This window comes from Miscanthus floridulus, chromosome 4 (assembly GCF_019320115.1).
Source record: "Miscanthus floridulus cultivar M001 chromosome 4, ASM1932011v1, whole genome shotgun sequence".
NCBI lineage: Eukaryota > Viridiplantae > Streptophyta > Magnoliopsida > Poales > Poaceae > Miscanthus > Miscanthus floridulus.
The window spans coordinates 121,768,817-121,796,686 of record NC_089583.1 but is presented as its reverse complement, the minus strand read 5'-3'; the positions used below and the strand labels follow the sequence as shown (position 1 = coordinate 121,796,686).

The window sequence follows — 27,870 nt, the reverse complement described above, 5'->3', positions numbered from 1 at the left end:
TTTGCGATATATATTTTGCTTCTTGTTATATGCAATTGTGATGTAGATGAACTAGTGATAGTTTGTAGTAAAATCATGCCAGTTTTTGTATGATTTGAATTTGATCCGATATTTCTGAGATTTTGTGTTTACAGCAAGGGCCGATATTGTAAACCCTGATGCTTTCTGAGTGTTTTAGCATGTTGCTTGAGAAATGATTTTGAACCTTAAACCAATACTTCATGTCTGTGTCTGTCTATTCTCTGAAGTCTGTACGCTGTTCAGATCGAAAAAACTGGTTGGCTTGTACTCTAAGGCCCTGTTTAGTTTGCAAAATTTTTGACGAAATGATATCGTAGCATTTTCGTTGTTATTTGGCAATTAGTTCCAATCATAGTCTAATTAGGCTTAAAAGATCCGTCTCGTGAATTTCGTCTAAACTGTGTAATTAGTTTTATTTTTTATTTATATTTAATGCTTCATGCATGCGTCCAAAGATTCGATGTGACGGAGAATCTTGAAAAATTTTGCAAAATGAAGTGGAACTAAATGGTACCTAAAAAAATCAGTTGGCTCAGCTAGAGTTGTGTTGTTGTTAGTTTCTTTCAGCACCTTTCTTAGATTTCTGGACCAAAGTACCAAATTATTTGGTGGGGAAAAACATATATAGATACACGCCAAAGTTTAGTGTAAGGTATCTAAGACGAGTAACAATAGCAGTGTACTGCGCACCTCACTTTTGCCCTTAAGTATTGCTAGATGATTGATTTTTTTTTGGGAGATATTGAAGAAGAATCAAGTTGGATCTTATTCCACTGTACTGTACTGTTGCGAAGTTGGGCAGTTTCATGCTGGGGCACTTGTACATACGAAAGAAGGTGGTGACTTAGTAGAAGAGTTGCAATTCGGTGCCTGTATACTTTTTTTAAAATTATTTCTCAGGGTGAATGCAACAAACCTAACAATTGGTCTTTGTGGTTGGTTCGCTTATCTTGACACTTCTTTCATACAGTTATCTTGGTTTGGTGAAATGTTTGATACAGAAACAGCAACCCGACTTGCTGAAGGTACCCTGCATGCTGGGGAAGACAAATAGATGTTGGCTATCATGTGAAGATACTTTGGAATCAGGATTTTGCATGAAGGAAAATGAATGGTAAGTCTAGTAGATATGATAAGCTGGAGAGCATGTTACAAGATGGATGTTCAGTACCACACAATCTACCACTAAAGTATTTGAGAAACATCACAAACAACTTCTCTGATGAGCGACTTGTTGGTGAAGGTGGCTTTGGCACAGTATATAAAGTAAGATATTTCGAACTTGCCAAACAATGAAACATATATGGGATATATATGTCACCAGACTACGCACAAACTCATGCATGTACTAATAAGAGAGTTGAAACAGGGAGTGCTACAAAATGGGGAAACGATTGCTGTGAAGAAACTTTACTCATCAATACCAGGAGTTAAGGGTAGGCATTTTGGGAATGAAGCCAATCATCTTATTATGAGGCTTAAGCACCCAAATGTAGTGCTACTTGTAGGCTGGTGTTTTGAAAATGAGAAAACATACACAGAGTACAACGGAAAATACATCTGGGCTGAGAAGTCAGAAAGGTTGCTTTGCTTGGAGTACATGCCTAAAGGAAACCTTCGTGCGTATCTTTCAGGTATAATAACAATTCAATAAAGGCGTATCGTATCTTGTTCTTCTTTCATTTCCTACTATAGATAATGTAGTTAGAGCATGCCCATTTTTCATTTCAGCACTTTCAGAATGCTTCTTTGCAAATGCAGATGAATTTTCTGGTCTTGGTTGGGACACGCGCTACAAAATAATTGAGGGTATTTGTTACGGTTTACATTATCTCCACAAGGAATGGCAACTTAATGCCCGTATTGTTCACATGGATCTGAAACCTGCAAACATATTGCTCGATAACAATATGGTGGTAAAAATTGCAAACTTTGGCTTATCAAGACTCTTCAGTGAGGAGAAAACTTGGACTTGCACGATAAGTCGCGATGGAACATTGTATGTGTCAAATTGATAGCTATTCTTGGTGATAACTAAAACGAATTGTCTTTACAGTTGTCTCAAAGCTCCAATGTTGACACACTCATGTTGAAATGCAGGGGTTACATGTCCCCAGAATACATAAACAAAGGTCTAATCTCAACAAAGTCGGACATATTCAGTTTGGGAGTAATAATCATAGAGATAGTGACAGGACACAGGGACTGCCTAGATGAGTCTGGAACATCTTCCGATAAATTTATTGAGATGGTAAGGAAATTATATTTCAATTTTCAAGGCAGAGCTGCTTTCTTCTGCGGTGCTCCCTAGACATTTCCTAAATACAAAGTTTTTACTATGCATAGCAAAAGCTATAAATTAAAAAAAAAGTCTATTGCGTTTAATTTCCATGACATTTGGTGTATTAAGACTCTTTTCTCATCTAAATACGTGTATTTCCATAGGAGATCAGTCTATTGCGTTGCCAGTCATAGAAGAAGATCAATTCAGCATCTGGATGAAATGCAACTACCTTGTAGTATGGCCCCCAGGTCCACTTTCTTGGTCCAAAAAGATCAGCCTTGCTGATGTTGTGCTTGAAAGTCCACTCCTCGCTGCCTCTATCCTCAAGAACATAGACCGACAAAAAATCCCCTTTGTCGTCATCAAACATGTAAAGCAAGCGCCCCCGAGAGTGGCCAGTGAAGCCATTGCCATAGCATTCACTGAATTGCGGGCGCACACGGTTGACCCTCCATGCCTCTCCCTGGGTGTCCACCGCAGCAATTGCACCGCCTTGGACAGTGAAGTGTATGACACTATTTAAATACGTCATGCTGCCATCAAAGAGATGGCATTCATCCGCACCCCAATCACATTCACTAAAAATCCATCTTCCAGTTTTAGATGAGTAAATCTCCACTGCCTCAACTTTATAATTAGTTATGCCGAATTCTGTCTCCAGTAGCTGAAAAACATGGAAATTCGAGGAGGGATCGAAGCCTAGCACAGCAGAGCGGATCCACTTGTTCTCTCTCATTGGAGCACCATACTGCCCAGGGGCCTCGCTTGGTTGGGGCCAAGCAAGCCACTCGCTGGTTACAGGATTGCAGACAACAGGTGGTGGAGCACCCCAGCAGAGCAGGAGGGGGATCCCGTTGCAAGAGTCGAGCAACTCTATCTGCCCACAGGTCGGGGGCTGGAATGAGAGAGCCGTATAGACTAGAACGGTAAAAGGGTCACTTTAGGAACAAATACATGTATTTCGATGAGAAAAGAGTCTTAATACACCAAATGTCATGGAAATCAAGAAGCCAACGTTTCGAGGGTTATTTTTACGAAGACGATGTTTGGAGTCCTATATTTGCGAAGCACGTTGTTTGGAGTCCTAAATTTGCAATTTTCTCCTCATCCGGCACCCGCGGCTCCGGCTCCGGCTCCGGTCGGCGTACAGTGACCCGCTCACGCCGAGGTCGAAGCCGGAGGGGGCGTACCCCTCCCTCTCCCTCTCCAGCCCAGCGGCGCCTCACCACTCCCCTACCAGCGGCGTTCCTCCCCCCGGCGGCGTAGTGGCTGGAGCTCGCGGGGGCTGGAGCTCGTGGTGGCGCGGTGGTGAGGGCCGTAGCCGCGTCCTCGCGGCTCGAGGCGGGTGATGCGGCGGGAGGCGAGATCCGGCGACGCTCCTCCGCTCCCTCGGCCAGATCTAGTGGCGGTGCGGGGGATTGAGCCCCCTCTCTCCTCCCTCCGGCGATGGTGCGGCGCATGGACGACGGATCCGGTGGCAGCTCGGCGCGGGGACGTCGGATCCGGTGGCGGCACGGGGAGCCCCCTATCTCCTCCCTCCAGCGACGGCACGGCACGGGGACCGAGGAGCTCCTCTGTCTCCTTCTCCGGTGGCGTGGATCTGGGCGAGGAGGTCCTCCCTCTCCCTCAAGCCCGCCGGCCATGCCGCGACGCCCGCCCAGCGGCACTCGCCGCGCCGCGAGCTCGCACGGCCGCAGTGCCCGCCCAGCCGCGGCCCCTCTACGTGCGTGCCCCTGTAGCCACACACCCGAGCGCCTAGAGGTAGAAGACGACCCGCGGCCAAGAGCTGCCGGGACCTGCTAGCGGACGCCTGGACCTGCAGGCGGACGCCGCCGGTGATCCGAGGCAGGGCGCCACCGCCGCCGCCCAGCACGCGCAGGCCGACCGGCAGGCGGGTGCCGCGGCCCCTCCCCGCGCCTGGAGGAAGGTCGTGCCCGCACCTAGAGCCGTGGCCCCGTGCCCATAACCAGGAGGCAGCCCCTTCCCGCGCCCGCGCTCTGGAGGCACTGCCTCCCCTTCGGTGCTTCTGCAGCCGCCGCCGGGAACCCGCACTCACGAACAACCCAAGCTCGATGCAGACAGACGACGCCCGTGCTTCAGTCTAGGATGAGGAGATATGGATAAGGGGCATTATAGTCATTTAGCCCTTGTTTTCAAATTTGGAATTTTTTAATTCGTTTAATCTATATTAATATGACGGACGTGAGAAGTAGGGGCAAACGGACCATTCAGTTTAAAATAACAAGGGTAAAAACACAAAGTTAAAAAAGTAGGGGCAAAATTACAATTGCTTACTGAACAAGAGTAAGAACTCTATTATCCCAATTACTTATATTAACTAGCAAAATTGCTCGTGCTTGCAACGGGTGTTGGTGATGGCAGAAATGCCACGACAATCAATTTCACTATTTTAAGGAGATGACAACTCTTTGAGCCAATAATCTAGCCTAGTTCATTTATTTTGTCGTTATTTTTTAGATAATGTTGTTTGTTGTATTTCTAATTATTTTGCACAACAATAAAATTTATAGTCGCTGTGGACCAATCAGTAAATCCTGTTTATTTTTCCAACGGAATCCACCTATGCTTTATTATTGTTCAATTGGCTTTGTGTTTTAGAAGGGCACGTTATGTAGTGCACAATCGAAACTCTTGGGATGACTCGTTGGACGGTGGTCAATCTCAAATCAATTAGAAAGTGGATTGGATTAGCATGATGTATATATAACCAATTACCTATGCCCATAGCTCGGCTCGCTCGCAGCAATCTAGTTGCCACCGCTTAGCTAGCCACTGTGGTTGTAATATATAGCTGACGGGTGCAAGCGCCATCAGTGCAAGGTGCGTCGTCCCCATGGAAAACTTGCGCGGATCGTCCGTCCCTCGATAAAGGGTTATCGTGCACATCCAAGCTGATCTCCATCGTGTTCACTTTGTTGCCGCCTGAAAAGAACCTGTCCATTAGGTTCAACTCCATCGATTGGTCCCGTATCTTCAAATCCTCTCGGAGATGGCCCAGGAAGAAGCTGTAGCGTTCACTGGCACGTTTTATACCCAGCGAGCTTGCTTTTCGCTAATGCACGGCGACGTGGGTAAGCGAGAAGTACGTATTGTTCGTGGGTGTGCAAGTTCTTTGCGTGTAATTCCTTCACTAAGATCTGAGCCCTGGATGTACGACATGTGTTTGTCGTCCTCTTCGTCTCGGAAATTGCTACGAGCTGGTCGAGCTATGAGCGTCGTGTGTCTCCGGGAGCAATCGGGGTCGGATTTGAAGACGCTCCATGGCGGTATCAATCGGGAGCGTGTACCCATGGCCGCACGTATACATACTGCCTCATCTATTTTTTTCCTCGATGGCTGCATGCGTGCATGCCTTCTCGAAGCAGAACGGCAACCTTCGAGCCTTTTCGGTTGGCTGGTTCATATCGTTACTGGTTCATGAAAAAGTACCGCTGGCTGATTTATGTGAGAAAAAAATATTGTTCAGACTAAAAATTTACGATCGTTTACGACAAGCCACCGCCAAACGAACATGTATTACCTTTTTTTTATAATTTTTCTAACCGGACAAGTACTCGTTTGCCCAATGAAACAGGTGCTCCTGTTCATCTAGGACTCTATTGGCACTTTAGATTCTCTCTGTTATCTCTCGTGAAAATCATATCTACACCTGGTACCTATTTGTTATTTCTATATTTTTATTGACTTATGGGTCTGTGAGTAGAGGTATATCTCTCTCTATATATATATTATATACAATTAAAACATTCATAAATATTCTGTCCATAGGTAGGTGCGACACCAAAGCCGTTCGCTCCATGCATATCCGGGTGCCATCCCGCGGCTTAGCCTTCCTATTCGGCTCTCGCTCGTGCGCCCACGGAAGGAAAGGAAGGGCGCACAGAGGAAGGGCGTCCGCTTTCTCGCTCGGTGGCCACACAGAAGGAAGGGCGTCGCTCCTCGCTCACATGATTCCATGCCGCGGGCGCACAGAAGGAAGACCGCCCCAGATCTGCGCACGCCTCCCCATCACGGCTCGCGCACTCCTGCAATCCAGAGTTCAAGAGTCAAGACCTTCATTGCCCGTAACCCGGATCCCCATCCACCCCTCGCCGGTGCGGCCCACACCCACGACCCCGCCGCGGCCGAGACCGTCGTTGCCCTGTCCCATCCACCTCCGTGCCTCCATCACCGTCAGCTGCGGATCGATCCTCCCAGCACCATGGAGAAGTGGCCTGGTCGCGGCGGCGTGACGCTGGCGGTGGCGAGCCTGATGAGGTAACCTCCGAATGCGAGAGACATCAAGAAGGATGGGAAGAGCATGCCCAACCTGGTGCAGGCGTGCAGCTGCTGAAACCGGGCCCCAAGAAAACAGCCAGGAAGTACGCCATCATCTCCTGCCTGCTGGCACTTTCGGCGAGCAAGCGGAGCAGGAAGCTGGTGATCTCCCACACCCACGGCACCATCGGGTACCTGAAGAAGCTATCAGAGAAGGACATGGCCGGCGTGAAAATGATGCTCGAGAAGGTAGACCGCGGCAGGCTGCGCAACCTGTTGTGCAGGAAGTACCATGATGACCTCCAGCTGAAGCAGGTAGCAGTGAAGCTATCATTCTTTTTGAGGTGACCTGTACAAAATTCCCGTCATGTTTTATAGCCTTTATGAAGTGAAGTGCAGCAGAGCAGTGGACACACGGACAGACAGTGCTTGGCGTTGTAATTTTATTGGCTAATAGGTGTGTCAGACAGTTCATTCGTTAGCTTCCTAACCATGGTTGGATACCAAGCGGTCATGTCTTAATGCTAATATAAAATCTCTTCAGGCAAAGATGATGTGCCCAGTTTGATTGTGATTGTTTATCATCTAAGACTCCTGTATACTTTCACTTACGGTCTTTCAAAAGAATGGTTCACATCATGGAAGCTATATTCAATCTCAACCTTGTTGCTCTATGCTGCAAAATCCCGCTCAGTCGAACGTTTGCTTTTTTTTGGCAAACGGAGTCGAACCTTTGCTTTGGATTTTAAAAAATCCAGCATGTCCTTCCAGGCTTAGAATCTGGTTTAAAACTTTTAAGTGCTGATTGTGTTATCATTGGCAGTGTTCTGCTGGGATAAATTTTTCACTGTTCATGCTGGAAAACACTATTCATGCTGGAATGTTGTGAGAGAAAAACACTGCTCCGGCTGAAAAAAGAAGCTGAACAAGTCGGCTTCTTTCCCAGCCGAACACTACCAATTGTCAACATCAGCTTCTATTGTAGTGTACACTTGTATGCATTGAGGTGACTGACCAAGTTATTAGAGCATGATGCAGACAGATGGGAGATGGGACTCCGCATGCGTGCGACGGCAATGATCATTACGTTCCATATTGCCATCATCGTCGAGCCCGTGCGGATGTGCAGTCGGTCAGTAAGCCGTGATGGTCGAGTTGGTAATCCAACCTCTGCAGGCAGCAGGCTTCCCGCATACTTGGTTATCGATCACCTGAATACCTGATAACCGTTCGCCGAGTATGCGGAGGAGCTGCGCCGCGCGCTGTGTGAGCCATATAGGCGCCCACGCCACACGTACGTGTACATCTTCATATCTGATCGCCAAGTCCGCACCCTCCCCGCAGTTGCGTTCGTGCCATCGGCGAGCACGGCGCGAAGGTTACTACGCCCGCCGTAAAAGCCTCCAGCGGGATCTTCATCACCGGCCATAATAGTGTCCAGGTTTTCTCTCCCCGTCTCCTCTTCCGACTCATCCCCATCTCCTCTTCCGCCTCCTCCCCATGGATTTGCGGGGATTGGATTGAAGCGGACTAGGTAGAAGCCGAGCAAATCATGAGTATTTTTTGTGGTTTGGAGGGTTTGGATGTGGTTGTTTGGTTGCGATTTTCCGATCGGTTTGGTGATGGGGTCTTTCCTCTGGTCTTGTTCTTGCAGATCTGTAGAAGGGTGAGGATAGCCGTGAGGGGTCGGAGCTGTGGGAATCTATCCGAGGTGAGAATCGCGAAACCGTTGGGGATTTGGTTGGTCCTTGGGCTGATTTTGTTGGTTCGCCACCAAATTGCATTCTTCAGACGTGTCTCGTGGCTTCTTTGTGTAAATCCTTTGGAGATAGAGAATTGAGGTGGGATTATGAGTAGAACTGTCGCGGAATAGCATGGGCGTCTAGCTAGGTACGGATCGCGATATGACAGCATAACACATCCAGCTAGCATCAATAGTTTTGCCGGGATACATAAGTTATAAACGTACACACTTATTTGGCACCTCTGATAAAAACATCGGCAGTGAGCCTCGTGTACCGAGCGAACGAATTTTGGTGTTCATATATTGTCGCCTTATTTGGTCAAGTAATGACGAGGAATTATTATATGTGGCGCTATTAAGAGCTACGGCAAGATCGAACATTAGGATCCTAGCTGTGCCGGCTGCTGAGAAGGACGTGAACAAGGGGAAAGAGAAGGGGAAGAAGAAAGCAACAAAGGATATGTTCACAAAGAATATCGTATATAAAGAGGTTCTAACTCCATAAAAGAGGTAATGCGTCACACGTTGATACATATTTTTTTAATATCAAATTGTACTTTAACTTTAAAAATTAACAAACAACTTATATGCATGATACTTCTAACTACAGCTTCAGTCATCTGCATGCTTCAGCTGCAAGAAGTCAGACGCCACATCTTGGACTAGAAAATCTTCTGGATCATCATTGATTGATGACCAACTGCAGCTTGGTATTCGTGCAAAGCACGTTCTCTTAGGGCCTGTTCATTTCTCTGAATTCTGGAGGAATCTGGATGGTTTGGAGGAATGCTGGAGGAATTTGTGAGAGAAAAACACTGTTCCGGATGAAAGAATAAGCGGATCAAGCCGGGTTTAAGGGCACGCGAACGGGGCCTAGTCGAACTATTGAGAGATTAGATTCTTAACTGTAGAATAGATTTTAAAACATGTATTATGAAACACAAACTTGTTATGATTATCTTTCCGTAGCACTTGATTCCTTAAAAAGTGCAAGCTTATCTTTCGCGTATCGTAGGCATGAAGTGATGCGATAATTGAAGTTGATGTTTTAGTTTTGCATTCAAATTTAGAGTTATATTTTAACTATCTATCTTTCATGAAAACTTATATAATATTGATTGGAACATTATGATTGCGGTATCTAGTTTAGATAACAGTATAACACACGTTTATACTTATGTTATCGTGGCATTATGTGTTCCGGTTATAACACATGGGCATTTACTTATTGGCAGAAAATCTTAGCCATCTTTTTTATCTGATTAGGGATTCTTTTTTATTCAATTTGGTGTTGTGATGATTCCTACTTTCCTTGTCCTTTTTTTATCTTTTACTTGAACTCGTGTTGTTCATTAACTCATGTGTACGAGTCTAGTTAGATTGATATCTTTTGTTCGTCTTTTTGAAGTCATGAAAGCAGAAGTTCTATTTGGACTAGGATGGGATTGAAAAAGAGTAGGCGACCCATGTGAGCATGGCTTATGAGTCCGAGTCACATACACGACCTAATATGTTTTGAAATCGGGTTTCGTATCACGCTAGACCAGAGCTATTCTAATTTCTATGAGCACGAGTTATTATATATATAAGTCCGGATGAGAGAAACTTTCTATTATTCTGTAGTTAGAGAGAGACGGACCGAAAAATTGAATAAGCCAAAAAAATAAGCTAAAATTTTATCTATTTATTATTAGATATAGATACAGATATAAATGAGAATTCGTAGCCTGGACATGCGTAACATGAACATGAACGTGGTTTTATTCTCGAAACCAACGGCGAGCACGCATCCAGAAATTAATGGGAGCGTTCGCTGGTTCGGAGGAGACCAGCCGGCCGGCTGGTTCCCTCACGCGACACGGTTCATCTATCCCGTCGAACAGTATTTTTCTCTCACAACAAACCAGCAGAAACAGTGGTTTTCAGCCAAGTTTCAGACCAGCGAACGGGGCCAATGAGTCGAGATTTCTGGCGACGGAGTTTTATTCTCGAATCTAAAAATTACACATTATACTTGCTGAAATTACAATAAGCTAAAACCGTAATTTTAATATAAAATATATACAATAGTCATCGTCAAGTCCCTTGGTTTTCACTTGTTTAAATACAAAGGTGAATTTTCATATGAGATTTGAAGGATGAGTTTAGTCTTCGGTCTAGTACTAGAAGGCTTGGTAGTTCTAATTTGTAATTTCAACTTAAACTTACTTAGGTACTGTTATAAACGATAGGCAATATAAACGACGAAGAATAGTAGATCAAACACAGGAGACACGAGATTTTAACGTGGAAAACCCTCCCAAGGTGGAAGGGAAAAACCACGAGCACCAACCAGCAAATCTTCACTATATCGGGTGAGGTTACAAACGTCGGAGATTTACAACTTAGGGATACCCTAACCTAGGGGCCTTCCCGTATACAAGTCTATAATGCCTATGAGGGAGGTGGTCCGTATATATAGGGAGAAAAAACCCCACACCCTCGCCTATTAGCAATACGGAACTAATAGATGGTGTAGTTCCTCTTAACGCTAATAGGCTGCTTTGCTTCGGCCCAAACTTGAATTTGGATTATAGCTCAACAAACTCCACCTTGAGACAAATTCCTTCTTGTAGCATAAAACGAACCTTCACCCTGAAACAATAAAGAAATACTTCCGGTGCCAAATAGCCTCTTGGACTAAACAGTTATACCAACTAAGCTTGAGCAAAGCTCAAACTTAGCAACAGAAACTGGCTTTGTCAATATATCAGCAGGATTATCATGTGTGCTTATCTTGCATACCTTCAGCTTACCTTGCGCGACCACATCGCGAACATAATGGTATTTGACATCAATGTGCTTCGTTCTCTCATGGAACATCTGATCTTTAGTGAGACATATAGCACTTTGACTGTCACAAAATAAATTAATGCAAGAATCATCTCCACAAATCTCAGTAAACAAACCTTTCAACCAAACTGATTCTTTACATGCTTCAGCAATAGCCATGTATTCTGCTTCAGTGGTAGACAGGGCAACAACGGGCTGTAATGTTGCCCTTCAACTCACAGCACAACCACCAATAGTGAACACATAACCTGTGAGAGATCTCCTCTTATCCAAATCAGCAGCAAAATCTGAATCCACGTAGCCAGTGAGTCCCTTATCAGTCCTGCCAAACTTCAAACATGCATTTATTGTACCACGAAGGTACCTGAAAATCCACTGAACAGCCTTCCAATGTTCTTTACCAGGATTAGCCATGTATCTACTAACCAAACTCATAGCATATGATAAATCAGGACGAGAGCAAACTATGGCATACATCAAAGAACCAACAGCACTAGAATATGAAACTCTTGACATGTACTCAAAATCCTCATCCGTACTAGCACATTGTAAAGCTGATAATTTGAAATGAGGAGCAATAGAAGTACCTAACAGACTTTGCATCATGCATGTTGAAACGATGAAGAACTTTCTTAATGTAACTTTGCTGACTAAGAAATAACAAACCAGAATTTCTGTCTCTTGTAATTTCCATACCTAGAATCTTCTTAGCAGCACCAAGATCCTTCATCTCAAACTCACTACTCAACAGTTTCTTCAACGTAGTGATTTCTTTCTTGCTCTTGGCAGCAATTAACATATCATCAACATATAACAGCAAGTATATAGGTGATCCCTCAACAAATTGAATGTACACACAGCTATCAAATTCAGACCTCTTAAAACCATGTGACATCATAAAAGAATCAAACCTTTTATACCATTGACGAGGAGACTGTTTTAAACCATATAAGGACCTCTTTAATTTGCAAACATGATCCTCCTTACCTAGGTACTATGAACCCTTCTGGTTGGTCCATGTATATCTCCTCCTCTAGCTCTTCATGAAGAAACGCAGTCTTTACATCTAACTGCTCAAGCTCAAGATCTTGCATAGCAACAATACCGAAAAATGTACGAATTGAACTATGCTTTACAACTGGAGAGAATACATCATTATAATCAACACCAGAAATCTGACTGAAACCTTTTGCTACTAACCTTGCCTCAAATCTTGGAGGCTCACTAGGAGACAAACCTTCCTTTCTCTTGAAGATCCATTTGCAACGAACGACCTTCTTATGTTTAGGCAAGCGCACAACATCCCATGTGCTATTTTTCTCAAGTGACTGCATCTCTTCTTGCATAGCGGAAATTCACTTCTCGCGGTCACCAGAAACAACAGCTTCAGTGTACGTAGCCGGCTCATGAATGTTCTCAACCTATTCAGCATAACTAAAGGCATAATGAACAATATCACATTCCTCAATTAAACGTGGACGAGGTCCACAACTCCTCTTTGTTCTGCAATGTGCAATAGACTGATTTTAAGGCTGCAAAATAGGAGGTGAGTGCTGAGCAATATCATAACATTGTTATCAACAATTTCAGTTTCCTGATCATCTACGTGCTCCACCTACACGCTAACATGTTCCTGCTCCTCATCAGAACCAACTGGTGAAACATCTATGGACAAGCTGTCATTAAACATAACAGATTCATTGAAAACAACGCTTCTGCTTATGAAAGTCTTTTTAGTTTCAGGATTCCATAACTTATATCCTTTAACTCCAGAACCATAACCAAGAAACAGACACTTAATGGCTCTAGGTTCTAGCTTTTCATTATCAACATGAGCATAAGCAGTGCAACCGAAAACTCTCAACTGTGAATAATCAGCAGGCATACTAGACCATACCTCAATGGGAGTTTTCTTATTAAGTGGGATAGAAGGTGACCGATTGATCAAGTAACAGGCAGTGTTAGCAGCCTCAGCCCAAAAACGCCTGTTCATATGAGCATTGGATAACATGCAACGAGCCCTCGAGATGATCGTTCGGTTCATGCGCTCAGCCACACCATTCTGCTGAGGAGTGTACGGAATGGTGTGGTGCCTAACAATGCCTTCTTCCCTGCAGTAATCATTAAAAGCATCCGAACAGAATTCACCACCATTGTCAGTACGAAGCAATTTTACCTTCTTTTTAGTTTGTCTTTCTATCATAACTTTTCACTCTTTAAAAGCAGCAAAAGTATCATCTTTACTTTTTAGAAAATAAGGCCTACACTTTTCTAGAGTAATCATCAATAATGGTAAGCATGTAACGAGCACCACCATAAGAGGGCTTACGAGACGGCCCCCACAAATCAGCATGTACATAATCAAGTGTACCTTTGGTGGTATGAACAGATGCATTGAATTTTACCCTCTTGTGCTTATCCAAAAACACAGTGCTCACAGAACTTCATCTTACCCATAGTGCAGCCATCCAAGCAGGTCTCTCTTGATCAATTCTGCCATACCAAGTTCACTCATATGCCCAAGACGCATATGCCAGAGATTAGTTTTACTTGGTTCATCATTAGAAACAGCAGCAGCAGTGACGGAACCATGTAAAGTACTTCCTCTAAGAACATATAACTTTGCAGAGTTCATATCACCTATCATATAAATGAGAGAGCCTTTTGATACCTTACACACTCCACCTGAACCGGAGTGTCTGTACCCCTCGGCATCAAGTGTGCTGAGGGAGATGAGATTTCTGGCCATCCCTGGTATGTGTCTCACATCTTTCAGTGTGCGTATCATGCCATCATGCATCTTGATCTGAACGGAGCCAATGCCCACAATCTCACGGGGGTTGTTATCTCCCATACGCACAACATCTCCACTCTGCACAGACTCGTAAGAACTGAACCAATCTCTGTTAGAGCATATATGAAACGAGCATGCAGAATCAAGTATCCATTCATCACGACCAGCAACACAACCAGCAAAAACAACCAGAACATCTCCTGAATCAGAATTATCAACAGCGGAGACAACAGAGGCCTTACCATCACCATCGGATTTATTTTTCGGTTTATACGTACCGTTTCTTTTCTCCTTATTCTGCAGCTTCCAACAATCCTCAATGACATGAGTATCTTTCTTACAATACCTGCAGAACTTATCCCTGCCTCTGGACTTCGAACGGCCTTTACCATTCTTGCTCTTGTCTCGATTATTGTTGTTGTTGTAGGTTTTCTGCTCGGGCCTGCCTCTAACCTGCAACACTTCGCCCTTGGAGGACGACACATCAGACTGAACCATACCTTTCATCTTCTCCCTCGTCTGGAGGGCCTCATATACTTCCGCAAGAGTTAGTTCATCACGGCTTAATAGTATGGTATCTCGAAAATTTGCAAACTGAAGTAGGCAGTGAGCATAACAGTAGAAGAGCTAAATCTTCATCATCATATTTTACCTCCATCGACACTAGGTCGGCAACGATCTCCTTAAAGATCGATAAGTGGTTCATCACCGAACCACCTTCTTGCAGCTTGTGCGTGAACAACTTCATCTTCACGTGCATCTTACTGGTTAGATCCTTGGACATACAGATCGATTCCAGCTTGAGCCAAAGTTCTGCGGCAGTTTTCTCCTGCAGCACTTCTTGCAAAATATCATTATGTAGATGAAGTTGAATCAGAGACAGAGCCTTACGATCCTTCCGCTTCTCTTCAGCGGTCCATGACTTCTGCCCTTTTCCTCCGAAACCAGTCCAGCGCCTCATCAAGATCCGAAGATTGTGCCAGAATCGCCCGCATCTTGACTTGCCACAGTGCAAATCTCGTCTTGTAATCCAGCAGCGGTAGATCAAACTTCATCGATGCCATCGCGAAACCCTAAGGTCAAACCAAGCTCTGGTACCACTTGTTATAAACTATAGGCAATATAAACGACGAAGAACAGTAGATCAAACACAGGGGACACGAGATTTTAACGTGGAAAACCCTCCCAAGGTGGAAGGGAAAAACCACGGGCACCAGCCAGCAAATCTTCACTATATCGGGTGAGGTTACAAACGCCGGAGATTTACAACTTGGGGATACCCTAACCTAGGGGCCTTCCCGTATACAAGTCTATAATGCCTATGAGGGAGGTGGTCCGTATATATAGGGAGAAAAAACCCCACACCCTCGTCTATTAGCAATACGGAACTAATAGATGGTGTAGTTCCTCTTAACGCTAATGGGCTGCTTTGCTTCGGCCCAAACTTGAATTTGGATCATAGCTCAACAGGTACATCGATCTGAAGCAAAGATGAGGCCGTTCGAAAGAGAAGAAACTACTATTGGGGGTTCGCTAATGGACGAGCTGCTGCCTGTGTTCTCCGAGAGCAATAGCGTCGCCAGCAATGGCGCGGCGGAGGAGGCGGCAACCAACGCCGCAGTCGGGGAGGACCTCATGAGCCCGGCCGCCGGCGGGAACGCCCCGCCGTCGCCCTTCTTTGCCGCAGGGGACCCGCTCCTCGATGAGCTCCAGCTGCAGGAGTAGCTCGCGTTCCTCAACGACGACGGCCACCACCAGCTGCCCCTGTTCACCACTTCACCAGCGAGTGCCGGAGCCCCGGCGCTGGGCCTGGCGACGCCTACGAGGCCACCAAGGTGGTGTTCTCGCGGATCCAGGCACTGGACCCGGACCACGCCGCCAAGACCATGGGCTTCCTCCTCATCCAGGACCATGGCGAGAAGGAGATGATACGCCTCGCCTTCGGCCCCGAGGCGCTGCTCCACACCGTCATGGCCGAGGCGAGCAAGGACCTCGGGCCTGCTCCCGGCGCCCGGCTCCGGCCCGGGGTCGCGCCAGATTTACCTCACCTTCCCGGCGGACAGCACCTTCCGCGAGGAGGACGTCTCCAACTACTTCAGGTAACTAACCGTTCCTGTGTTCCACTACCGAACCATGCGTGGTCTCTGACCAGCTCCGGCGATCCACTGCAGCATCTACGGCCCCGCCCACGACGTGCGCATCCCGTACCAGCAGAAGCGCATGTTCGGGTTCGTCACCTTCGTGTACCCAGAGACGGTGAAGCTAATCCTGGCCTAGGGCAACCCGCACTTCATCTGCGACGCGCGCGTGCTCGTCAAGCCCTACAAGGAGAAGGGCAAGGTCCCCGACAAGTACAGGCATGCCGCGACCTTCCATTTTGCCTTGCTTGTGCTCCCCCTTCTGGCAACTACATACAGCCGCCTCTAGGCTTTCGCTCTACGACATCATGTCATGACCGATAGCTCTGCTGCTACTCTGCAGGAAGCAGCATATCAGGAAAGCACCTGCTCCAAGTGACTGAAGCGGCCGCCGGCGGGAGGTTGATGACGGTTCAAATGGGGAAACGTTGCGTGGCTTGGCCTGTTAGGCGTAGGGGCTCTGCCCATTGATGAGCGGAGGCGGCATATATATAACAAGCCGATGCAATGAACCTCTGTGTGGCTTATGTGAAAACGAGAATAAACTTGCTAGCTGAATTCCCCCTTTCCGCCTGTTCTTATTCCCTCCAGCTATCCATGTTCGTCACATTTGGTATATATCTAGAGCTTCGTTCCGAGGGCACCAGAAATTTTTTTCGCTCCGTCGTGTGGGTGCTGGCGCCTGCAAAGAAACCCACCAAGTTCGAGAAGCAGATGGCAGCGACGTTGGAAGATCTGATGAAGCAGTTTGAGGGATTCCAATCCATGATGAAGCAGACGTTAGACGAGTTGAGCGACCTCAAGACTTGGCGCGGGTGTACCACAGCTCGGGACACCGAAAACCGGTACTTTGCCGAGCGTAGGAGGCTTTGCCGAGTGTATTTTATCGGCCACTCGGTAAAGACGGTCTTTACCGAGTGCCAAATAAAATACACTCGGCAAAAAAAAAAACACTCAACAAATATGTATTTTGTCGAGTGCTATTTTTCGGCACACGGCAAAATACGTCTTTGTCGAGTGTCCTTTTTTCTGGCACTCGGCAAATATGTATTTTGCCTGAGTGCTATTTTTCGGCACACGGCAAAATGCGTCTTTGCCGAGTGCCTTTTTTCTAGCACTCGGCAAATATGTATTTTGCCGAGTGCCTTTGTTTTGGCACTCGGCAAAGAGGCATTTTGCCGTGTTACATTATTTTTTTGCCCTCGACAAATCAGTTTTTCAAAGCAATTTTTGAGGTCCTAAATGAATTCAAATGAAAAACTTTTCAACTACAAAATTGTATAACTTCTCAAGATCTACAAAGTTTATTTTGGTCATTTCTTCATTTGACAAAGCGACAATAAAGTTGTTCATAAAATCTACATCTCTCATATCTCTCATATTAGTTTCATGAAAGTAGAAGAAAGATATATAAGATTTGTGAACAATGTTACTACCACTATGTCGGATGAACAAATGACCAAAATAAACTTTGTAGATCTTGAGAAGTTATGAAATTTTGTAGTTGGCAACATTTTGATTTGAAATCATCTTGTCATGCAAAAACAACGTTTGAATTTTAAAATTTTAAAATTTGAATTTTTCAAAAGATCTTGGATGGAAAAACTTCCTAAATGAAAATTGTAGATCTCCAAAATTTATGAAACTATATAGTTGACAACTTTTTGATTTGAAATCATCTTATCATGCAAAACTACGTTTGAATCTCTCAAATTTAAAATTTGAATTTTTCAAACGACCTCGGATGGAAAAACTTCCTAAATGAAAATTATAGATCTCGAAAAGTTATGAAACTTTATAGTTGACCACTTTTTGATTTGAATTCGTTTAGGGCCTCAAACAAGCAATTTACTCTCGATTTAGTATAATATACGAGGATAGATAACGGAATCTAGACACAAGTGACAGTATAGTGCAGTGGTAGAGCAGTAGACACATGAGGGAGAGGTCGTGAGTTCGAATCCCGCCGGCTGCGTTAGCCACAAATTTAGCGCAAAAAATGCACCGACTTCGATGAAGACGGGCAGGCGCTAGCTGGTGGTGGCCTCCCTGAAAAAAAATTACTATTATTTTTAGGGTTTTTTCGTATTTTTATTTTGCTGAGTGTAAATCTTTGCCTAGTGCTTTTCTGGCACTCGGCAAAGGCTTTGCCGAGTGTCCAATAAAAAACACTCGGCAAAGAAGCCTTTGCCGTGAAGGGATATGCCGACAGCTCTTTGCCGAGTGCAGCACTCGGCAAAGATTTTATCGAGTGCAAAGCCTTTTTTGCCAAGTGCAACTACATTCGGCAAAGCATGGGATCATCTGACTCTAGCTTTAGACAAGTTCTGTCATCCTTCCAGTTCCAGCATAGACAGTGTTTGGGGACATCAATATCCGGAAACGGTACCCTCCCGTATTCATCTCAGTCTCAAGTAGGAAATTCTGAAAAGGTGGCTCCCGTAGCATGGCTAGGATTATTGCCATGTCCACGGAGGTTCCCTTGGCCCAAGCAATTGAATCCTCCTCGTCGGCCTCGTCGACTATGCGACCTGGCCAGGCGAACCTTGTGTCCTTGGCCATGTAGTTCACCGTGCCACTGGCCAACGCCTCGAGTATAGACCGCATTAGCATTATTGCAGACTTTACCTATATTTTCTCTATCAACATAAGTTGAATAACTTATAAATCATCTTAGAACGGAGGGAATATAACTGGCTAATATTTCATATATTCTCGGTGAACAAAATACATATATTGTTCATGGACGATTGGACATAAACATATCCTTTTGCACTGAAGGCTGACTATGGATGGAAATTAAAAAAGAACTCAAATTGCCACAACAAAAAAGGAACTTTTTCGTTGCAGGAAAAATATTTCTTTGGGACAACTACACAGCTACTTTTTGACCAAAATTCAAAGAGCTAATTTGTGTAAGATGAACAGCACAACAAGCTAGAGTAAGATCACATGATGGCACATGCACTGGAAGGGTACTCTTCGTAGCTGAACTTGGTCTCACGCACGATCTTGCACCCGTTGCACCCTCTGCACAGCGACGGCCCGGGGCAGCACATCGGCTGCGGCTGAGGCGGCGCCCAGCAGTTCATGCCGCCGCCGCCGCCGTGGCACCAGGCGCACCCTCCGCAGAACGGAGGGCCGCCGCACTGCGCCCATTTCTGAGGGCCACCGCCGCAGGGCGATTGCGGATGGTTGTGGACCGGTGCCGGAGCCATCCCTCCGCACGGCGGCCACTGAGGCAGTTGATGCGGGTGGTGGAAGCCGCCCCAGTGCGCCGGGTCGTTGCACGGCCACGGGTAGCAGATGCCACAGATGTTCGTGAACTGCAGGTTCGCCGTCGTCGACGGCGGCGCCACGGCAGGCTTCGCCTTCTCCTTACCCTTGTTCTTCTCTTCTGTGGGTTTCTTCTCCTCGGCAGGCTTCTTCTTCTCTTCCGTTTTCTTCTTCTCTTCCGGCTTCTTGTCCTCCGGTTTCTTCTCCTCTGTCTTCTTCTCTTCTGGAGGTTTGACGATGGTGATGTCCTTGATGACGTCGCAGGCCTTGCATCTCAGTATCTTGGACAGCTTCTTGGGGTCGAAAGCACCGACGACGGTGACCTTGTTCTTGGTGTTCTCGTAGTCAATCTTCTTGATGTTCTCCTTGGCTGAAAGATGTTCCATGCATGCAAAGTCCAATCCAAATCCAAAGAGGAAAAAAAAAGAACCAAACTAATGAAGCCACGCCTGAAATAAAATGAAATTCGACTTGATGGATTTACACCACAGGATTTCATACACTGAAGTTTGCAGAGAACTTTCTGAATCTTCTTGTAACATTTCTCGCACTGGAGGTCCACTTGAAGGATCAAGGTAGAATCCTAGTAGTAATCAAAGGCGAAACCAAAAAGTTTCAGAAATTAAAAGCTATACACATTGCGTAGGCAAATTGTGTTATATTTAAAAATCAATCTGCGTTGACATGGTAATTGGTAAGGCACAACTAACCTTGGTTGTCATGGTGCGCTGGAGCTGCAGGCACACCGCACACACTGATTCAACTCGTCTGCAGAGACGCAGGAAACGAAAGAAAGAAATATATAGGCAGGCGGCGTCTCAATCTTACTACTCAGCAATCTTCCATGAGAGAACAAAATGTTAATCGACTGGTTGGTAAGGAGGAATCTCTACGCACATTGGAGAGCTTCCAGAACCTAATCTCTTATTATTTTGAAATGATGGGGGGTTCCTAACAGCCACCTTGTGATGCTCCATGATGAGAGCAAAGAGTCTTCGAAGTCCAGAGCATATCGACTGTCCAGTGACACCAGGAGTACGCGCCAGTACGTAGTACTAGTATAGTCCCCAAAACGTGGCAGTTGGTTCCGAAGCTGCTGCTGAATGCTGAAGCCACCGAAACTGATTAACTACTGAAAGTGCGCAGCTTTGCACCTCGACACCCAAGTTATTGACCCAAATTTCTCCTTCGCAGTTCTTTCTCTATACAGTATATACTAGTCCATCAATCAATGCCCATGGACGAGTCAGAATCTTATTATGCATAATGTTTCAGTTAGAAGGTACAAACTTATTTAAAGTAACCACTTATACAAAAACTTTATTGACAAGAAATAACTTAAAGTGAATTTTTAATGCCATTGGTACGTGATTTGTTAAGGAGATATTTTTCAGTCTTGATAAACTATTAAAATAAATATTATTACAATTTGTATACATGCGTATATGGTGGCACAAACCATTACGTGCTTACTTATTTTTAACAGTGGTAGAAGTGTGTAATTTAGAAAGTATATAATGTACTTTATAATTTTGCATGTGATGTAGATACAAATTAGCAGTGTTACTCTACCTCCAAAACCATTATTATCTGGGGGGAGGGGCCGGGGGAGACTACTCCAAAACAGTTCCACAGCAGTCAGCAGAGCAGAGCCGGCTGCTGTATGGACACGTACGTTAATCTATGGTCATTTCACCGGAGGATATTCTTTTGCAGACACGCCACGAACTCTTGGACGATGTATGCTCGATTTCCTTGATATACCGGCCTGCGCATGCATTATATGTCAGCACGAGACAGTAATTTATATATAATCTGTCGATCAGCCGACCTCATGTCGAAATGATCATCGGGTTTAATACCTTAAATCCTTAATCATGCATATAAATACGTACCTGCCGAGAAGATGGCAAACTCGTACGTGCTGATGTACAATCTGTCAACGATCGTTTGGTTATTAGGCGTGTTGATGGATCAGCTCGATCAGCCTCAGCTCCAAGTCATGGCGCCAACCACCACGATACCATGCATGCATCCATGTTGGGTAAGCATGCATGAATGCATGATAGCTAGCTAAACCGGCTGCTTACTGCTGAATTATTACAGGGTGCGCGATGACTGTAGCTAAGAATTTCAGAGCAAAATTATATTGCAAAGTGTTCAGAATCCAAGCTAAAGCTAGGTGACTAATAAGTATCATATATCATGATTGAAATAGTATAGTACTACTCCTGGTCCACAATAATCATCTCTAGAGAATGGACACGGTAATTCAGGAAGAATGGAGCACCAGTATTCAGGCTGCACTGATGAGCTAGCACATGGCCCTTATTTTCAATTCGCGGCATGTTACTTCATTATTAAGGATGAGTAGGGCATCACAAGATGACAAGACATGAATAATCGCATAAGCCACCCTAGATTACCACCAGTAGTTTACCAGGGCATCATAATATAAGGCGACATTGACGCCCTCCAGCAGTCCATTCCAGGAAGAGTGCACAATGCCCATATGTCTCTTCAGCCTGCACTGCACCACCTCGTCCGTCGTAATCGCTTCCAAAATTAACAAACAGCCATCAAGCATCGGGCGGCCGTTGTGTGGCGTCTAAGAAAGTGCTAGTACTAGTAATTAATCAGCGCAAGTAGTATTAGCTCATCTCCTCCATCTGTCTTTTCTGGTGGCATCACACATCTCGATCATGTTCTACCGTATCAGATATATATAGAGCATGGCTAATAATTTATCTTGCTTGTTGACTACTCTCTTTGTCCTAAACTAGTTAACACTTCAGCTAATAATTTGTCCAGATTCATAGCTAAAGTGTCAACTATTTGGAGACGGAATGAGTATATTGCTAGTGTCATATTACCTATAGCCAGTCTATTGGTGTACTTAGTAAGTTAGATCTTAATATATGTTAGGGTTTGTGGAGCTAGACGGACTAGCAGGGTACAAGGGCATGTTTTGCAATCATTCACTTCTCTATATCCCAAATCCAAATTTTATAGCGCAATTGACATTGTTATCTTGTTTTGTGGCATGTAGATTTGTCATGTCATGAAGATTTTGTAAGATTAAGCCGACTTACTTGAAATATTTGTTAGAAAAAGAGCGAGCTGCACTAGAGGGTGGTCGATGGATCACATAGTCTCCAGCATTTACTCAAATTTATACCACCGTATATACTTTTGTATTTACTACTTCCATGTTGGGAATATCCAACTCAAAAAAAATCCTGGCTCCACCACTAGAATTCGTTCTCTTCCACAATTTGACTTCAGTAAGGCTAGCTGATGTAGCCATCTATTCCAATTGTTCTGATTTCAGGTCCAACTGCGTCACAGATTTACGCAACTGTTCTGATTTCGGGTCCAACCGCATCACGGATTTACGTTGCACTCGTCCATAAATCGATCTCCTCGGACAAGAAACCTCTTCCAGTACTTCTTGTAGTCCGGTATACCTAATTCAAGCCAAGGTTTCATGTTGCCATTGTAGTGCAATGATGCAGATCTCCGCGCAACCTCTTCATCAATTCCATAATCATATCCAAGTCCAGCCAGGGTCAATTTTTCATCTAGAGGATATATTAGATGTTGGAAGGATAGCAAGCTTAGAGGAAATGCTGCTGCTCGCAGGGACAGCTCATCCTTGACTTTGAACTGTAACAAAACAAGAATAATGAGATAAATAACCAGCTAACAATATGAAGAAACATCTGAAATACACTAAAAGATACCATTGCTTTCAAAGTTCTATTGGAGAAAATTCAACGAAAAATGAAAGAAAGCAAACTATTTGGTTGCACTGTGAAAATTTCTTTCAAGCCTGTAAACATGCAAAAATAGAAAGCCCGTACCACCTAATGCAAGCATCCCCTTTTTATAACATTCTATAGCATGAATTTACTGGCCTGGAACAGTACTAACCTTTTTCATGAGCAACAGATAGTTCTCTGTGACATTATGCTCCCTCCATTTATCCAAATTAATCAAATTCACCCCCGACATCCATGCACATGACTTGGGATCATATGCTGTTTTACCCAAGACATTTTTCATTTCACCCAGTTTCAGACCACAAAATTCGACAGCGCCATTTACCTTGTCTCCCATATCAAGATTCCACAAGAAAGACAGATCACGTTGAACAACTACATCGTCATCCAACACAACCACCTTGTTTAGATACTTGAATATTTCTGGAATAACAAAATGTGAGTGGCTGAACAGTGACAGATACTTCATTCTTGTGTTCTCAGTAGGCTGCTTCAATGCTCCTAATGAGAACACGGAACTCCTCTGGCAAATACAGTTGCCGGATAGTGTACTTTGGAAGTCTCTCCAAAATAACGGCCTCGTAGTTTATGACATTGGATAGCTGCATTTTTATATGAATTCCTGGCAAACCAGTGTTTCATGGCATAGAAGTTCTGAGCATCAGTTAGGATATGAAAAGCATGGTGGCCTGGCTCCTGCAAAAAGACCAGTAAGGGATGCCCAGCTCAGAAGATAGTGTATGGATTAACATTGTAAATATCAGCCAAATACCTTACAACTGCTCACAGATGAGTTGATCACTACAGAAGCCGCAAGAACGTTCCTAGATAGTATAACATAGTGCCTGTATTCTGGACTACTGAACTTGCCAGGAGAATCATCAGAATCCAATGAAGATGATTTGAAATATTCTAGTGTCAACCTCATAGAAAGGCAATGATGACTTTTCGGCAATGTCTGGGCACCGAGATTGTAGAGGAATGCACTCTGTTTCATATGAAAATGAGCTTCATCCTCAGTCATATCAAGTATCTGGCGAAGCTTCCTGTCAACATTCTTACAATCTACTGTGCAAGATTTGGCTCTCACTATTGTTTGCTCCATCTGCTTCATCCTTCTGTTGATACTGAAATCACAAAACAACTTGTCATTCAAATTATCTAAGTACTAAGCCCTACTGATGATTGGAAATAACGTCCCTAGATTGAATTAAATCTCCTTGTCTCTTTAAGGCATAAATAATTATATTCCCTAAGGGGCATTCAGAAAAAAAATAGATCATCTTAACTTATAGGACACCCAAATTCAATGTAATAAAATTTGTTCTTAGTAACATAGTCATCACACAATCAGCTTTAAGACTAATCATCACATGGAACTATGATCTTAAGAAGTAAAAAATTTATTCTTACAAGGATGGTAGATCAGCATCAACTGTTGATACACTAAGAATCCTCTCATGGTCTTGTATGTTTTGCTTCATTTCCTGAGTCAGAGCTTCCTGTCCTTGAAGTTTTGCAATGCTTGGATAGTATGAGCGTGCTATGAAGAGTTGATCTTTTAGCCTTTTCACTGTATGATCTTTCATTATTTCTTTGTGCTCAATGGACCAGAGACAATAACTCCCAAATTCAAGTTGACAAGATTTAGCCTTTTCCACTTCATCAGCTTTTTCACCTTCTTTGCTAGTATCCTGAAAGGATAGGTTGTGTTTTGGCGAACATCAGCACAACTCAGGCTGATGCAGAAGATCAGGAGAAACTAGAGGGAACAATGATAGAAAACTCAAGATTATGCTTTGAAGAAAAATGTACAGGGATGCACTATATTCTACTCAAGATTGTCATTACACAAGCTTAACTTTTACATTATTGGATTAGTTATGATGATGGGAAATTATTCAAAATGTTGCATCATGTAACCTATGATCTTAGGTGTTTGAGCTGAACATAATTGATATATGCCCATTTTGTGTATTTCTTTTGTGTTACATGAAAAGTTTGGTAATGAAAGGTGTCTTTTTTTCTCAAACATGTAGGAGAGCTGTGCATCTTTATGAGAGAGAGAGAGAGAGAGGGGAGAGAGGAGGGAGAGAGGGAGAGAGGGAGAGGGAGAGAGGGAGAGAAAGAGAGCGGACCCTTACAACACAACCCCAACGAAAGATGTCTTAAAATAAGAAATTGTGAAATGACATGAAGTAGCAATTCTGAAACAACAAAGTACAACTTTGAAAGCTAAAGATAAAGATCCATACTCTTGGGACTTTAGTTGAATTCGTCACATCCTCTGATGGTTCAACTTTTGGTGCTGGAAGAACTGCGTATGTTAGCAATTATTGAGTCAGATGTAAGGAAAAGCAAAATAACTACAGCATCAGACATGAAAAAAGATGCCCACAAAAAAAATGATAAGGACCAACTACCACTAAATAGCTTTGACCAAGTACCATTAGTGATAAAGACAACTTTATGATAGTCAACATAAGCCAGATGGCTTGTCTGTCTGGACTCGAGCTGATAGTTGGGTAAAAATAATTGATGGTAGGTTCTAAAGTAAATCTTGGAAAAGAGAGGGAACCAAGAGGAGGGAAATGAAAAAACTAACTTGACAGCTGAAATTTAATTTAACATCAACAGGTGAAAGATTGAAGAGCCATGAACATCAGGAAAAAAATCTATCACAAGGCCAAAATTAGGGATGAAAGGGGAAATAAAATGTTCCGTTTACCAGGAATCGTTTCCCGCAAAAGTGAATCGTTTTTGAAAGTTTCCAACCATTGCCGTATTTAAACTTTTGGTTTCTAGTTTCAATGAACTTTTGACTTCTAATTTCTTTCAGCAATCAGCACCGTATTGATGTCACCACTAAATAGTGAAATTTTAAATACGGTGAGTTTCCGACTGACCGGGAATAGTTTTCGTATAGGAAACACCGTTACCGACCTTTCTGGTCATTTTCATCCCTAGCTGAAATGATGTCCACATATAATTTTCACTGTGGTACAATTGAGGTGTCGTACAACCCCAATGACCTTGGCGTAGCTTAAAATTTACACACCCTGAACACTGTTCTAGCATTAGCAGCAAGGGCATTTGCACTTTGGGCCTTGAAACTGCTATGACATACCTTTGGAGATGTTCTTCTCCGGTGTTTGGTGATGAATGACTCCTGTACTGCTTTTGGAGATGTTCTTCTCCGGTGTTTGTTGATGAATGACTCCTGAACTACTTCTAGGGATCTTCCCCTCCGGCGCATCCTGAGAGATGCAACTGTCACGGACTGCAGAAGCATCCTTCACACATCTTAAGCAAATTTGAGCGATATATTCACTTGTACTTGATGCAGAAAGAACAGTGAATGAACCTTTTGTAACATGTGGAAAATAAATTGTCCCTACAGCACTAACAGGTGAGGAACCAACCACAAAGCATTGCCTCTAATTGCAGAACATGTAGGCGTTAGTAAAGTTTCAAACATCGTGATCGGTCTTAAACAGGTGATAACTAATAGTCATCATTTCGGTGCCCCGCAATAAAGTCCCTCCATTCCAAACAAAACAAAACAAAACAAAAATCACAAAGAAAACAATCGCTTCCAATCAGAGTAACAGCCAACAGACCTGTCGCTCTCTGTCAGCGCCAGTAGGACGCCTCTTCTCCTCGTGATCGAACTTAGGCAGAACGACCTCCTGAATCCAACGCGGTGAAGAAAACACGGGGGTCAAAAAAAAAATAGCGGAAATCAGTGAGCCGTCGTCTCCGCTCGCACATGGTGACGTCCAAATCAATCAGCATCAACAACGACTACGGGCCAAAGAGAGGGTTTGAAACAGCAGGCCAGCAGGGTACCTGTCGGCGCCGCTCCTCCGTCGTCACGTACCCTGCATCGCGCACACCCATCGTAAAGTACGCCAAACCGAAAACAATCCCGAAAAGGCGAAAGGCGGAGGTTAATCAACACGGCCGCGCGGTAACCGGGCGGGCGACCAACCACTGGGGGGAGCTGGACCGCCAGATCCACCGGCGGAGAGGAGGTGATCCGAGCGCGGCGGCCCCCGCGCTCCCAACCCAATGCGCATTGCGAGGAAGCGAGCGAGCGAGGGAGGATAGGGTAGGGTACCTACCGGAAGGGGCGCGGTCGAAGAGGAAGGCCAAGGGCACGAGCAGGGAGCAGAGGACGAGCGCCAGCACCGCCACGCGCGGGCCCCTCCGCCTCTTGAGCGCCGCCGGTAGCAGCGGCTGCGCCTTCATCGCGTCCTCCTCCTCCTCGGGTTCCCGGCGGCCGCGGCCCCTCCGCTGATCATCTCACTCACTGCGGCGGTGACTACGGGAGGGAGGGCGCTTGCCGTTGCCGCGTTCGAGGCAGTTGCGGGCGGGCGGGCGGGTTGGGGGCCTGGGGTTTGCTTTGCTCTGATCGCGGCGGCGCACTGCGGTTGGGTGCGGTGCCGGCGCGGCCGCCGAGTGAAGTGAGCCAGCCAGTTGCCAGTGGGTGTCTGGTCTGGCTTCAGGAAGGGTGCCTGGCTCAACCTCGTGCGGTGCGGTCGCGCCGAGTACGTCAAAAGCACTGGAGCACTGACCCATCGGGCACGTGAGGCACGAATTGTTTTTGAGACAAAGGGTTCACCTGCTTTCCAAGGGCATGAACATGCTATGGTTTCTTCTGTTTGCCACTTGCAAGGCATCTCGTGATTTCACTAGACTCTCTTCGGAACGCTGGATCG

The 27,870-nt window shown here is 44.8% G+C and overlaps 2 protein-coding genes and 2 pseudogenes across 12 annotated transcripts in view; 2 read left to right on the top strand and 2 right to left on the bottom strand.

The window, feature by feature from the left end:
- Positions 1-27,870, top strand: part of LOC136550596 (cysteine-rich receptor-like protein kinase 37) — a 39,108-nt gene that overhangs the window by 298 nt on the left and 10,940 nt on the right. For 2 of the 10 annotated variants that reach the window (XM_066542212.1, XM_066542211.1), the window contains exons 2-6: positions 1,023-1,287; positions 1,391-1,655; positions 1,783-2,020; positions 2,122-2,272; positions 6,095-7,191. In XM_066542212.1, the coding sequence (XP_066398309.1) occupies positions 1,129-1,287; positions 1,391-1,655; positions 1,783-2,020; positions 2,122-2,272; positions 6,095-6,154 (873 nt within the window). In that variant the 5' untranslated portion in view covers positions 1,023-1,128 and the 3' untranslated portion in view covers positions 6,155-7,191. Of the gene's footprint in view, position 1; positions 1,288-1,390; positions 1,656-1,782; positions 2,021-2,121; positions 2,273-2,466; positions 6,047-6,094; positions 7,192-8,687; positions 8,838-8,937; positions 9,275-27,870 lie in introns of those variants that run through there. The other 8 variants (XM_066542218.1, XM_066542217.1, XM_066542215.1 and 5 more) reach the window with 6 other exon arrangements.
- Positions 15,490-16,380, top strand: LOC136550670 (zinc finger CCCH domain-containing protein 22-like; annotated as a pseudogene).
- On the bottom strand, positions 18,781-22,360 carry LOC136550593 (protein PYRICULARIA ORYZAE RESISTANCE 21-like). 2 transcript variants are annotated; one of them, XM_066542209.1, is made up of 6 exons: positions 21,263-22,360; positions 20,940-21,135; positions 20,330-20,569; positions 20,078-20,206; positions 19,869-19,950; positions 18,781-19,737 (listed from the first exon to the last, which is right to left on the bottom strand). In XM_066542209.1, exons 4-6 carry the CDS (start codon positions 20,087-20,089, stop codon positions 19,040-19,042), a joined length of 792 nt encoding a protein of 263 aa, XP_066398306.1. In that variant the 5' UTR covers positions 20,090-20,206; positions 20,330-20,569; positions 20,940-21,135; positions 21,263-22,360; the 3' UTR covers positions 18,781-19,039. The 2 variants fall into 2 exon arrangements, with proteins under 2 accessions (XP_066398306.1, XP_066398305.1); XM_066542208.1 differs by having other exon boundaries at positions 20,078-20,569.
- LOC136550592 (probable galacturonosyltransferase 7) lies at positions 22,501-27,668 on the bottom strand (annotated as a pseudogene).

What these genes read in the sequence shown, in the direction of transcription:
- LOC136550593 (XM_066542208.1), bottom strand. An exon ending in AGTTCTCTGCAAACTTCAGT is followed by an intron (nt 19,738 to 19,868) that starts GTATGAAATCCT and finishes AACATCTTTCAG; the next exon opens with CCAAGGAGAACATCAAGAAG.